We start from the raw sequence: 15,137 nt of genomic DNA on the forward strand, positions 1-15,137 counted from the left end.
TTTGGATTTTTAATTTAAGATATATTTCATGTATCTGTTGATTCCACAAGAAAACAATAAATGTTGCTTTAGATCGTACTATTAATTCATATGTTTCAGTAACATTCATACGTATCGTTAATACAAATCAGCCGTAGTATCCATATTATGAATAGAATTCGTATTCACAAGAGTTTCCCAGGGAATCGACGTTTCTTTCTTTAAAGATATCGAGCATGCATTGTCTACGAGGAAAACGTAAAGATAACATTGTTGCACGCAAACAAGTTTAGCGCATTGGGGATTCGTTGATGGCGGTACGAACCGGATATGGAATTTACGGATAACAACGTTGAACGTTTCTCGTATTCAAAGTTTCGTGTTTTTTACGATTTTCCTCGAGAGATTTCTCAAGGAGGATGCATCAGCAGGTTCTTTACTTTTCGTTTTTAAAACCGAGCAAACAACCCCTCCATGTTTCGTGAAAATTTCGAAGGAACGAAATATTAGTTTATCTTGCTCTTCGCCTCTGGCGACAATATTTTTATAATATCTACTATTTTAGGATTATTTTGTTAACATTTTCAATAGCAAGCAAGTTTTGGAAAATTGCATTTGAAGATAGACCGTTCCAAATTGACAATCTACAGTAAAATTATTATCCAGTAGAATAATTCAAATAGAATTGACTTGAATGAAGAGATTTTAATGCAAATGGAAAAATGTAACCGTATTTTTCCTGTATCATATAATAGACAATTTGTGCTGTATTTCGCCTATGTACACGGCTGTGATTGTACATGTATATACGGCTATACGTGTATACCACTAAAATGATCAAGTATAGGTGTCACTTCAGTAACAACAAAAATCGATAATAAAATATTTCTTTCGTTTCACCGTTCCGTACGACGACACGGATAGTCTTTCAAAATTTATCATTGGCGACTCTAATATCATCGTTGTTGTTCTATACCTGAGCACCTCTAATATCGACCTGCTGCCAGGTCCAGTCTCGTAATGTTAACTTACGTCCACTTCTGGATCGTTTTACGTTCTATCGTTTTTTCATAAAGCTTAGACACGTCGTTCGATATGAATATCCAAAACGGTTCGCATGAAATTAATATTCAGATCGAGGTCTAGCCATCCTTAGATTCGAGCGGGGTTTTAGCTTAACCGCGTCTAGCTACCATCTGAAATCCACTGGAATGCAAAAGGTGCGGCCGAATTCTCTGCGGAGTTATTAATTCTCGCGTTTCGATTCCGCCGCCGTGTCTGATGATGATTACACTGGAACTGTAATTGTCCTAGTAGCGACGGTAGAATCCATTTCGAGAGCGGTGTAAAAAAAGAATTTGACCTAGATAACGTAATTGATAGACGAGTCCCTACTTCAAATGAACGATATTTTCCATGCCCATTTTCCATATATATATTTGTTATCTTGAAAATAAAAATTTCGATCGTAAACGCGACAATAAAACAATTACACGCATCGGCAGTTCCAGTTTTTAGATAAATGTGTTTTCGATGAAAAAATGACTAACCGATACGAATAACTCAGCGTTCGCATATAAATGTAGACAAATAAATTGCAAAAAGTACTTCCTGCGTTGCTGACATCTCGAATTTCCTTCGTTTCTACCACGCACACGTGCGAATAGATAGTTGTACGTGCGAGTTCGTGCAATTTCCATCCCATACGATAAAGGTTACTCCGCTGCTGGCGAATACGGCCAGCAACTCGAGATGAAGATGTTGAATGCTTAAGATGGAGTTCACGAGACCTTCGGCTAAATAAGCCTGTCACTGCATCCTGAAGAATTACGACCTCCTTGTTAAGCCACTGGCTTGCGACCTTATCGTTTACCCATCGTCTATAATGCTCTTGTTACGACCCTTAATATGTAACCAGAATATGGACCAGGGGAGATAAAATATCACGAGAAAATATTTTCTACTTTAAAGATGAGCGAAAATCAAAATAAAAGAGGAAGGTGAACATTTTGGAATTAAAAGAATTACAAATTTGGTTATTAACATCTGATGATTACACACCCGCTGGGAAGTTTGAAAATATTTTTTGTTTGTAACAAAACTTTAGTATTTAATGTACGTATATCATAAATTTGAAATTTCATGCATTTCCGAATAAAATTCTTGACGTACCAGCACATTCTACCTTCTCTTTCGTATAAGCTACTAAGTTAAAATGATATTCCATCGACTATTTCAATGTTAATCTAACTTCTCTTAGTTTTGAATTTCGAATCTATTTTTGTCCGATAGTGTTAATAATCGTAAGTGCGTTACCATTTCCTTTATACTTGGTACGTCTCTTGCAATTTTTTGATAGAACCACAAACAATCTATATTTATACAGAATACCCTGAAATATCTGGAAAATATCTATATGATCGATTCTAAACATAAAAACAAATGAGGGAACTTCATGATTTATTGACCCGGGACACTTGCTAGTGTACATTCAGCGTAAAATAAAATTATTTATAACTCGAAGAATAACTCTCGTGTGACACATTTGTATATAAATCTTCTTTATTATCTCGATCTATAGGATCGTATCTTATAAATTTTCCCCGCTTTTGTTTAACATTCCGTATAACATTTCTTTCCTCCTATTCATAAAATATCCTGACAAAACTTGACCTAAAAATACTAGAACAGTTCATATAGTTGGTGGCCTCCTTCGAAGCGATCTCAAGAACTTTCAATCTCTTCCACCGATACGCTGAATATTCCATTTGCTAAACGTGATGGTCGATTCGACGACTCTCACCGTTTCTTGAAAATTCAATCTTATAGACTTGGTATCGATGATTCGAAGCGCATTCGAAGTCTATTTGTCCGAATAGTAATAAACATAGTCGATGGACGATGGATGGTCCAGATGGAAACTATACCTCGGGGAAATTCTCGACCGCTCGAGCCACCGAATACGTCGATTCATCGAATTGTTCATAGGCGAAAAATTCGTTTCCAAGCGATAAATATCGCTGCGATTTTCCAAGGTGTACGTTCCACTGGCTGCAACACTTATCGAACGAACCGGACGATCGTCTCGGTAATGTTTGATTTATGGCAAAGAATCCAGCTGTACGCGCGGTATCTCGGCACGAAGCTGCGTTTCCCTATTGTTGCGATTCCATTGTATAGTTTATATTACGTCTCTGTCCATTCTTCATCGTGCCACTATCGTTTACTTTTATCCCTCGTTTTTTCTTCACTGACAAAAGATTTTATTTTCTGAGAACACTGATTGAAGGGAAACTTCGTTTACTCTTATTTATTTGTCTAACCATTTAATTTAAACCTTTGGTGCTCCCGGTGAGAATAAACAGAGCGCAATAACGTGGCATGCAGTTTATTTTTGAAATTACGATTAGTTATAATTGTAATACGTTGACGACATTTACTAACACTTTTATTTATGTATTGCGCGCGTGTGTGTTATATAAATCTTGAAATCTCTGCGTTGCACTATGTAACGAAGCACGACTATCATAATTATGTCGATAGAATTTCAAAATAAATCTGAAAATGTATATACAAGCTGCAACATATTCACTGCGTATATATATGCTTGTATTTATAAAAAATTAACATACAGCAGGGGCGATCGTCTTAAACATACGGCGAGTGTTAAAAATAATACGATTAATTCCAACTTTACGAGTCACCTACGATCTAACAACGATAACAGTTGGGAGTTGATGTTGAGACGATTTGTGGGTTGTTAGCGGATGCTGAAATCAGATCTTGGCGAATGTCTGTTAAACTAAGTTCAAGAGAATGCACATTACTTTGATAAAACGAAGGAAAAGATTATACGATGCAAAGTATGGCACAAAGAAAATTCCAAAGATGCAGCGACATGATAAATCAAGATTCGAGATTATTAACGTTCCGGTTACGTTTGTTATTCGGTTGATCTTATCCAGAGGACCCGGTAAAGAGACGTTCGGTAGGTTTGGCTCGTTTCTCTTCGTTTTCGTGTCTCTTTCAGAAATACCTTTCACGGTGTCCATTTTCGGCTACTATTTTCTTCGGGTAGGACGTATTTCATGTGTCAACGCGAAAAGAAAGAGAAATGTTCTTTGTCAACTGCAGCCACAGAAAATCTCAGCTTGGAAGGATAGAATCTTGGGATATTCAATAAACGTTCGTTTATTGAATATATTCTGGGCGCTTGTAAATCGTCTGGCATCGTAATATGCCGAAATGGTCTTTATCGTGAATCGTCCTGCGAAAAAATGTCGTAAACGTGTTATATCGTTTATATCATCGATAGAATAATAGCCGCGTAGATTTCTGTTTGAGTGGATGAATTGTTGCGGTAGCGCCAAATATTCAGCTGTAACACACAAGCTCTCTTACACAATAACTTGCCGATCGATAATATCGGTGAATTGATAAAACGAAAATTCTAGGCTATAATCTTTTATTTTACAATGTTCGAAATTGTATTTATACGTTTTATAATTTTACGTTGAACGGGAGAATCAGTTGGCTCGCAATTTGTAAAACGCATTGCACGCGTGAAATTTTATTTGTTTGATTACCGAGCTTGTTATTGTATTATACCGATAACTTACAATTTGCGAGTTGTAAATTTTCACTAATTATTAAACTGTGGACGTTTACGCGCGTTAAATATGCAACAGGTATTTATGCACGAAAAGTGACAAATACGCATAAAAAATATGCAAACGACGTCAGCAACATGTTCGATATACAAATTATAAGTCGAACAATACCATGTCGAATATTATCTATGATAAAATCTTTCTTTTGCGAAAACTTTTGCAAGTACCTCGGGTAGGACAATATAATGGAACAAAGGTAGAAACCGTAATGACGAAGCAAATGAACCTGGCGGTGGTTCAAGCGTAAACGCTTCCCTCTTCGATTTTAAGACGATCGAAATTCGAAGGATATTTTAATTGCGATCGAATAACGACTACAGGATTTCACGGCACTCGGGACCGTGGTGAAAAGCTTTACACGCAGTAAACCGCATTTCTGCGAGTTCTCGTCGGCACTATCATTCGATCTATCGACACGCTCGTTCGAAAAGCTGTCCGATAACAAACGTTACTGGGAAGAACAAAAGATCGAACGAAGCGTAGGACGTGACGACCATACTCTTCCTGTAGCAATAATTGTACCTTGATATACGGTATGACCCAATTAATGGCGAAAAAATTGCAGTCAGAGGCAATAGTATGGCAGCGAATGATATACCAGTATATCGAGTTTCTCATGACCATCGCGATGTGAAATAAATATCAGCACTATCAGTTGCCTCTGATATCCTACAATTTTCGTCTGAAATATTCCCCCATACCTTTCGTATCTTCCGAGACATTCGATCGTTTCTATTTATTTCTTTCGTGAGATCTTTAGTTTATTTATCTATTTATTTATTTTTTTTTTGGAACAATAGACGCGATAATGTAATATTGGATCGTTCTAAACTTCGTAACATTTATAGCAGTCGATGTATTTAATAGTCGTGTCGTTTTTATCCTAATCGTGTATAAGATATTTAAACACGCATTGCAGGTTTCTACCAAATTTTGCGAAAACGAAAAGTTCTGCTAGTAGTCGCTTTAACTTGTTCGACATTTTCACCGTTAAATGTAAACTAGTGGATGTCACTGTGTAAGAAATCGCAAGAAACAAATCTCGAGGGGAATTTATTCGATTTCGGTAGCGCTATAAATCTCGATGTTCCGACATTCGGTAAGTTCTCAAACAGTGGAAAGATCGGAGGTAATAAATCCCTTAAATGTTTCACCTATCAGTTCCTTGCTTTTGTACCGATTTTCTGTCACCGTTATCGGCATGTTCATTTTCTTGAAAATGTTGTCGGACCGTGCATGATTAATGAGAAAAGTTCACATCCTGTCAATCGTCAACAGTCGTCCTCGGAGTAAGATAATGTTCGTCCCCTTGTTATCCATCGAACGTACAACATTTAGCAGATAAAACTGACAAAGAATCGTTATTGTCGCTCGATCGATCGTTAAACTCCAACGTATGCTATCGTCAATTTCGCGCTGGATGCTCCATTACGATTCGACCTTCTTTACTCTCCGCTTTTCACGATCGGTAACTCGCAATTAAGGATAATCGATCGTCGAACTGGCTTGCAGTTTGTTCGCTAGCGAGTATATCGCGTTCGAACACAGCCCAAGTGAAGAGGAGGCTGGAAGTAGAAGCTTCGTTATACACATCGTGTAATGCTGATGTTTAATTAATCATCGATCCAATGAGATTTAATAACTGATACTCGTCAAGAGGATTTAGCTGAGAAATTATTAGTTCAAGCACCGCTAAATCCATAATTGGCGCGCGTTTAATATTTCATTTAATCGTCTCAGCGCTGCTTTCACCGACGTTCCGCGGGTAATTTTTCACAGTTATCACGGAGACAGCCGAGACAGATAATAGCCAGCTGCTGTATCTACGATCACGGTAATGAGGGTCGTCGGTGATTAATTTTTAAACGACATAATAGCCCTCACTTCCGATACAAACCATCTCATCCGTTGCTACTTCAACTCGCTGGAAGACAGAAAACGAAAATGAGACGCATACTTTCATCCAACGTTGGCGTTGATGCGACATATCATCTATCATTTCTTTTTCGGTTAATTTACGTTGCGGAATTACGCTTTCCACCATCGTAGTTATAAATGAGAATCTCAAAGGTGTGCTTAACATTTTTCTCTTTTTTCTTCTGTCACTATTTCTTCTTCCACCTGAACGATACGATTTTATGATGTTTGAAGGAACTGAAGCATCTTACAGCAATATGATATATTTTCCCTTTATTTGGGGAAACTGTTTTTTCCCATTCGTGGATTTTTATGGAATATCTTTTATTTTAATGTATTTTCTGTAGCTTAATAAGATAATATGTAAACCATGTATCTAGAATCTACGTATAACGTTTATACATTACTTGACTGACTGATCCTTAATGAGTTAACTCGTTCTTATACGATATAATTACACACACAGAACAATTAGATCGATGTCTCGATGATTCGAGAGAAATCTAGCAAAGTGACAAACGATGTGGAAATCGGGCTTACTGGGTGGATTAGCTTGTTCGGTATTTTCGCGAAGGGCTGTACAGGACCAGACGAGAAGATACGGTCCTAATCCAAGGAAACGACGAGACTCTCTTGGTTAACGGGCATGGAAACGATTTCTTATTGCCGAAACCGGTGGAAAATCCTTACGGAATTATTCTCACATAATACCCTGTCAGGGCGGAGCACTATTCAACGTAATCGTTGACTTTCCACCGAAAAATACTCGATTACCATTATTTCAGGAATAACAGAAAAATTATAGACAGAGTACTATCAATGAATTTTTTAATCGTTTGAGCAGCAAGCAGTTTTTGGAAACGTGTTTAGAATATTGCAAACTAGAATATTGAAAGAACGATATTGATCTTTCTTGTCTTAGTTTATCGGCTATTTGTTGTACTTGAAAAAGAGACAAAAACGTTCACAATTCATAGCGTTAAGATTCCACGAAACAACATAATATATTTTGCATCTAAATGACAACAATTCGTAGCCTCTGTGACATTCGTCGTTCGCGATCCTCGAGTCCGTGTCAGACAGTACAACCGGCACATGTCAGTCACCTTATCGCGGCCAATTTTGTTGTATACATTTTATCGCTGTCTCTTCCCCATTGTCGATTCGTGAAAAGAAACGCGTCGAATTTTTCAAGATGTGTCCGTCGTGTATAAAAAAGTTAGCTGCAGGTGGAAAAGGAATTTCAAAGACGCGATCGCGAGGTAAATATTTCGTCGAATCAACGTAGGAACGTGCCGTGTCGATATTCCTTTGCTTTACATCTTCGTTTCCCATTTTATTTACGAAAGATACGTATTTGCAAGAATTCTGCTCCGTTTTCCATAAATTCGCGTTCTGTCGTCTACGATGAAATCCTCTCCTCAAAGATAATTTCGAAGATAGTTAAATCTACGATTTACTAATGTCTATCGAGATAACGAAATTATTTTACAAATTAACACGCTCGCCGTGGATCGTATTATTTTTCATAAAAACGGGTAAAGAAATACAAATAAAAACAAGACGCGATAAATTTATGTTTGTCGATTTTCTATTTTCTGCATCGCTCGATAACTAAAAGATGACTGAAAGATGTCTCTATAGACATGTAGGATATTTATACAAACGCAAAACCCAAAGCCAGAGAAAGAACAATATTTGACTTAATTAGAATAGAGTGCAATATTTGTATAGAGAGCACACAGACATTTTTTACACAGTGTTTTTAATTTTGAAATTGCGATTCTTTGAAAAGTCGTAACCACACGACCAAGCAAATATATCACGTTATACCTTCATGGTTTGTACGACGGTACTAATTTAAAAAAAATATCCATTTTATTCATTCTACGAAGAAACGAAACTAACGAGTCGATCAGGATTCCTAGGAACCTTCGGAACTTTGACACGCTCGATTTAGCCGAAAGCCAAAGCTGATCGATGCTCCGGATACGATACTCGGAGCTTTAAAGCGAGGGATAAAACCGTGTATCGATTGGCGGTGGCTTCTTTCGGCCACAGAACAGGAAGCTTCTTTTTCCAAGAGACAGCGCTCCTTCACTGTGCACGAGCCAGTCAGGAATTTCGCACGGCGGTGCACGACTTCGAAATTCCTTTCTGCCGGCTTCTATTTCCTACCGGTGCTGGCTCTGAATAAACTCAGTTTACCTTCAGAACCCGAGGGATATGTTTTGTTTGAAAGAAACGTTTGCCGAACAAGAACCGCCCGATGGAAAATTTTCTTTCTTCTCTTTACGTTCTTGCCGGTGTTAACGAGATACGAGATGCAGCGTGATTCAATTGCAGCAAGTAACGATGTATTTTACGCCCTCGAAACGGTCACAAACATTTCAAACGTTTACACGCGTATTTATCGCTGCTAGTTTCTCTGTTCGCGAATCCGATGATTACAATAAATCTGTTTACAATTGTATCGGATAAACAGTTTGAGTAAAAAATAAACATCCGCGGGGCTTGCCCACAAGGTCGGGTCGGATCGGGGTAATAAAACGAGGAGAAAAACGATCGAGCATGATGAAAAATATTTGACTATCGGCGAAAATCGGTGCCGCCATTAGGAAACCGATAAATTTTCTTCTCCTCGTAGAATTCTATCGCATGGTAAAAGCATTTCCCCTATTCCATCCATTTGCCTTCTCATCGAGAGGATATTCCATCGAACGTAGTCCATTAACAGGGAAATATAAAAAAAAAAAAAAGGTTTCTGCGCAGCCAATCACGCGTTGATGTGATTTCTATCGCGGAGAAACGAGATGGGGAAGGTGTTTTTGCTCGTGGCGATTCACACGAATCGTTTGATACGATCGTCGATGTTTAACCCCCGTTGTTCTTTCTGTTTCAGTTTTCCACCGAGGGAAATCATGACAGGAACATACCGACGATCGGTGAGTACGCACAGTACATCAGATCCTTTTCATACGTTGCTCGCATTAGTTGTTGTTTACCGGACCTCCCTATAACGTTCTATATACGTTTCGCGTTATACGGTTCCCAAAACGGAAAAAATAAACTGGATTATTTGTTGAAGTAATACGATTAATTCCATATGAAAATAAGTATCATGGAATATGCGAAGTCTTCCATATCGTATAAAGATTAATACATAAATTACAGTAAGTTACCGTCGTAAACGAGTAACACGAGTACGCCACGATAGAAAACGATTATAATGTAACACGACACTCAGTTTGGAAATATACGCTTAAGACGAAGTACACCGAATTCAGGTATTCTCTAGAAATTATGATTTCCCAAACAATTGAGAAGGATATACGTTTGCATGTTAAATGTGAGTGAGGCCCGAGACAAAGTGCTGGAGGCAAACGCAGTAAAAAGTGACAAATACCGCTCTTGACATATTTGGCATTCTTCGGCTTTCAGTCGTGTTATTAGTACACCGCGTTTCGTTTCGACGTTCACCTCTTCAGAGTAGGCTCGAAATGGCCCATTCTTAACGAAACGTAACGCACTAGTAACACGATTCACATCCGAGAAATGACAAACGCGTCGCCTAATTATCATCAAGATGTAAAATCTACAATACCGCTGTTGTTTGTTTATCTCGCAACAATATGCTTCTGTATAGAGGCCGTTTAGGTAATTCTTAAATCGCATTATACGCCGATCGGAGTATGAATTTTTCCATCGTCTTATACGACGCCATATTACGCTTATCTGGGTCTTTCGCATACGTACCCTTACTGCAACACTTCTCGACCTCTCGACAGCACCGGGCACGGTGGTTTTCTCGTGGACTTTGTTTCACGTTGCGTGTTTGGTGGCCGCGTTGCATTGATTTTTCCCTTAGTTCGTACACCCTCAGCGATCCCTAGTAAATTCGCACGATGCACTCGGGGAACGCCCACTAGCGCGAGGCTGCACTGTGATGTCGACCGTGCAAACGTTTTATCGTCCGAAGGAGTTCGAACACGCGCGTATATACATAGACGAGTCTCCTGGAGCGTTGGCTCGATTGTATTCGTGTGTCCATAAATTACAACGATCGACGGAAGACCGAGGTAAAAAATCGTGGCACGTTCATCCTCTCGTGTTGCATTTACATTTGCATCTGAGACCCATTGTACGGTTCCCACCATTTGGCCAAATTATCGTTGGAAATTGGGTAGGGGAACGAGGGCGCTAAGAAGTCGACGCGAATTACCTGTCGGCACGAACGATCGTCTGAAAATATTATCAGAATATTTCGACCGGTGCTGTTTCGCCGATTCAGTTTCCTCCGACGGGTAATCTCGATCGACTTGGACGCCGACGTGGCGAAGAGCGGGAAAAATGATTAATGAAAACCAGCCTTTCAGATGCAACGTTGCAACGATTCGAAAGCCTTCCACGAACTAGCCCTTATCTCCGGAAGCCAGGTCATTGCCTGAGGTCACGCAGCTTTCGAATTTTCGACCGACGAATCGCGTACTCTGGCAATTTCGTCCTGTTATCGTACGAACCTATTCATTTACTCAGGACGCTCGAGGTAAATCTTCGAGCGAGCGTGGAGCAACCAACACTTTTTAACCGAAATCTAGTTCTCTCGTAAAACAGTCATAGAAATTAACAATAGAATCTTCCACTATATTCCATTTTGAATTCTCTTACTTATGCAGTACAAGCGAAGCTGATGAGAATCGCTTAAATGTTTGGAATATCCCTCTACTATTTACCTAACCTGCCGTTTCGTCCTTCTCTCTCTTTCTCTCTTTCTCTCTCTCTATCAGCGTTGCGTTTAAATACAATTTCAACGCACCTCTGAAGACTCTGAACGTAGTGTGTGACTATGTATCGGGGGCAAAGATTAGAGAGACTCGAGGAGAATATCGAGGCTGGAACCACGTCGGAAGAGACATGAATATTTGGAAGTTTGTGCGAGAATTCGCGGAGCACGGCATCGTATGAATTTTCAACAGTGAAAAACATTGCATATTCGATTAGAGACGGGGTAGATCGATAGGTTGGCACGGCGCGGCCGGCACAGTCACGCCGTGTGTATTTGATACACGCCGTTGATCAGAATGAACGATCGTTTCGACAAGAGAAATGGTCGCAACGTCTTACGATAATATTTACGGCACAGCATACAACATATGGAATGGTCGATCTTGCGCCCGGTTTAAAGAATGCTTGCCCAGGAAATATTTCGACATGATGATTCTTCTGTCTGTGAAAATAATCGTGCATATTCTTTTTAAACGAACCGACCGCGGTTTTCATCTATTATTAAACGTTATTTATTAGAGGATGCAAACCATTTTACGTCAACGAAACAACGTTTTAATTGTTTGCCGCAGAATTTAACGACAATCGCTTTATCCCTCGCCACGCCCTTGCTATTCTCGCGTCATTTGTTTTCTATCTGCGCGTAGCTCCGAGCGTCGATATGATTTTCCCAACGTCGCCATATAAAAGAAAAAGCAGAACGTGAGGGATATACAGTGACTCGGTTGTAGACGCCTTTTACGAATATATTATCTGTGCTATAGGAGACTCGATTGTCACGATCGTATTGGTAAGGTTTCAAACGAATTCTTATGCAAGTTTTGTGAAAAACAGAGATATGCTCGTCGAGACAAACGATATTTTCACGAATTTAACATCACGAACGTAATATCATTAAAAGCAGTATTTGGAAAATTTTGTTTCAATGAAACTCATGTCAAGCTTTTAAACCAAATATAAAAACAATTTCAGTAATGTAATATTATTCGATATACCGAAACCTGTAAATACGACTCATTATCTTCTCTCCCTTTAATCTTCATATATTAGGTTGTCCGAAAAATGTTTTTTATTTCCTGATAAAACGAAAGGAACTTTTCGGACAACCTAATACATCGTCGGATCGTTTCAGATTTTTATCAACATAATCACGACAGCCTCGTTACAATGTTAACAAAATGCCACAATAGCACGAACTATGTACACAGAAACGTATTCTATAATAAGTGTCCAAATGCTTTCGTGAGTTGGTGTATCTATAGTTGGAACGTTCGATGTTACTTCGGGCAGTCCGAAACTTTACCAGGGACGGTAACTGAAAAAAGAAACGGGGACAAAGGAAGAAGGTTCAACGATGACAAAGCACGAAGAAGAGCATCCTGAACGCGAAGTTTCGTCGGTGATTTAATTTGGTCGCAGCAGAACGTCGGAAACTGAAATGCAACGGGAAAAAAAGAAGAATATAATCTAGTTGGTTTCCGGGGAATTTCGTTGGCCTGTTAGTAGCCAATACCGAGCTACTACCTCGGAGACTTCGATCACCGAGGGCTGGTTAGCGTTACGAACGGCGGAAGACGTTTAAGGGTGTTGAACTCTAGAAAATATACAAAAACGAAGAACATTGGGGCGCTGGGTTTGAAAACAGTGTTGCTCGAAGACACGGTTGGGTCACCTACAGCGCAGAGGATACAGATTCATGGAAAAGCATTGCGTAACTTGTTTATTTATGCATTCGTCTCTTGCGAGCTTGCCGCTCGATAGGAATAATCGTTTGGTAGACAGTCGACGGTTGTTTTCAAAGAATTTCGGCTTTTTGCTTTGTAGGATTCTGTTCCAGTCTAAAGTACAAAACATGTTCTTTCATATTGCTACTTAACTCAATAGAAGTATGTCAACGTAGACGTGTGAAAGTTTGCGAATATATAAAAATAGGTGTTATATTGACAGATACTTTGTTGAGTAAGTCATACGTTTTTTGGCGATTTAGAATAACTTACGACTCTGCCTGTCACCGTGTGCTTACCTTATTTTTTTGCAGCGTTTCACAGTCTGACGAGAACAATCAGTGATTATAGATGGGGTTTTTGTGTAACTGAAATGGAAACAGTATACTTAGCATATAGTGTCGTAAACAATTCGGAATGCTAATAGCGCGAGGGTCATCGCAGAAAAAATACGTAACATTATCAAGGAACAAGCGTTTGATTACCAAGGATGAAAATTCAGTAACAATCGTGAACAGGATGTTATTCGAATATCTTTTTTACGAACACAATTAAATTCTTTTTGCATCAAGAATTAATTGCAGAAAAAATGGGAGCAAATGATAATATATCTAATAATGTAGGATATCGTTTAAACAAAATTATTCCGCGACTTTTTCGGAGGACAAATTAAGTGTACGAATGGATTCTGGAAATATTTTATTCAGAAGAAACAAGTCGGGATAAAATTTCGAATATTCGTAGTAATCGTTCTAATTCGAAGACCAAATCGCTGTGAGCTATAAAAATACGTGCGAAACCCGGCACGGTTTCGCAAGTCGCAACTTTGAAATCAGAAAACACGTATCCCAGAATTTAACGGCTGCGATCAATTAGAAAACGTAGTAGAGGGTTTTAGTCAGTCGATTACTCGATAATCGATTTTTAGCTCATGGTTGTATTTCGAATTCCATGCTCGCAGTTCCAGCAGTTCGCTTGGACAAACTTTCGCGAACAGCCTTACGATAAACGAAATTGTGTAGACGTACCGAAGAATATATCAGGCAAACGTAACGCGCGGACGAACGCTGTAGCACGACGGATCGATCTCAACAAACGGAATTCGAAATTCCCAACGCAGCTGCCTTTCGAAATACGATAAGATCGCGAAGCATTCTTTGGATAAATAAATTGAGAGTTAAAGCGGATAAGAATTCCTGTATATTTAGTTGGAACTTTCCATAAATCGTCGCTATATGTTTCCGATGCTCGCAAAAATATCTCGAACACTTGTAGAAACCTTTTATAATATAGACACGACACGCGCAATTATATTTATATGAAAAAATGAAATTTTTCTATGATGCGCGTGCAAATATAATATCTTGGCGAACCATTGTATACTCGGCGGTTGATTTGGTAAATTAATGGCTCGCGAAATACATATATATACGAGAATATCAGTGAAACGGAACAGTGGGCTAGCGTGCAGCCTAATTTGCTGCTAACGGACGCCATCGATTTTGTTAAACTACCGTTTCGAGGGAAATAAACCGTAATTGCTAACGTATCTAAATGTACTGCTGTCGATTACTTCATTATCTCGTTGGAAAATATTGAAACGAACGAAATTGGATAAAAAACGCGATGACATGACTGATCACCGTGATAGATCATCTGAGTAGTCTGGTACAATACACAGATAATGAAATTGGTAATCGTAAGTCGCACAACAGCTGCAAACCTACCCATAGGCTTATTAGTTAATTGCCGAATGATTATCACTTCGCGAGCCACGTAATGGCGTTGCCGCTCGATTAATCCTAATTAACGGTAACAGCTTGCGTGGGATAGTCTGACCACATTTCTCTTGCCTTCTCGTGAAATAATCCCAAGGTTTTAATTGCACGCGAAGCTAGTCGCGCGTTCGGTGAAAACACTGTTCCAACGAATTATACATCTTCGACTAAAAGAGAGAGAGAGAGAAAGAAAGAGAGAGAGACAGAGAGTTCCTTTTTTTCTACCCGCCACATTGCTGGTCCTGGTATTCTCGTCTACCGTCGCATCTACGCGGAGAGTGTGC

The 15,137-nt window shown here is 39.1% G+C and overlaps 1 protein-coding gene across 8 annotated transcripts in view; it reads left to right on the forward strand.

Annotated features, from left to right (window-relative positions):
- The window catches only part of LOC117236799 (transient receptor potential-gamma protein), a 97,808-nt gene that overhangs the window by 28,702 nt on the left and 53,969 nt on the right, over window positions 1–15,137 (forward strand). For all 8 annotated transcript variants that reach the window (XM_033500077.1, XM_033500074.1, XM_033500075.1 and 5 more), the window contains one exon: window positions 9,469–9,511. Coding sequence is in view for 4 of the 8 variants with exons in the window: in XM_033500073.1 (XP_033355964.1) it covers window positions 9,469–9,511 (43 nt within the window). In the remaining 4 variants the exon portion in view is untranslated. The remainder of the gene's footprint in view (window positions 1–9,468; window positions 9,512–15,137) is intronic.

This window comes from Bombus vosnesenskii, unplaced genomic scaffold (assembly GCF_011952255.1).
Source record: "Bombus vosnesenskii isolate JDL3184/JDL3185 unplaced genomic scaffold, Bvos_JDL3184-5_v1.1 scf7180000013352, whole genome shotgun sequence".
NCBI lineage: Eukaryota > Metazoa > Arthropoda > Insecta > Hymenoptera > Apidae > Bombus > Bombus vosnesenskii.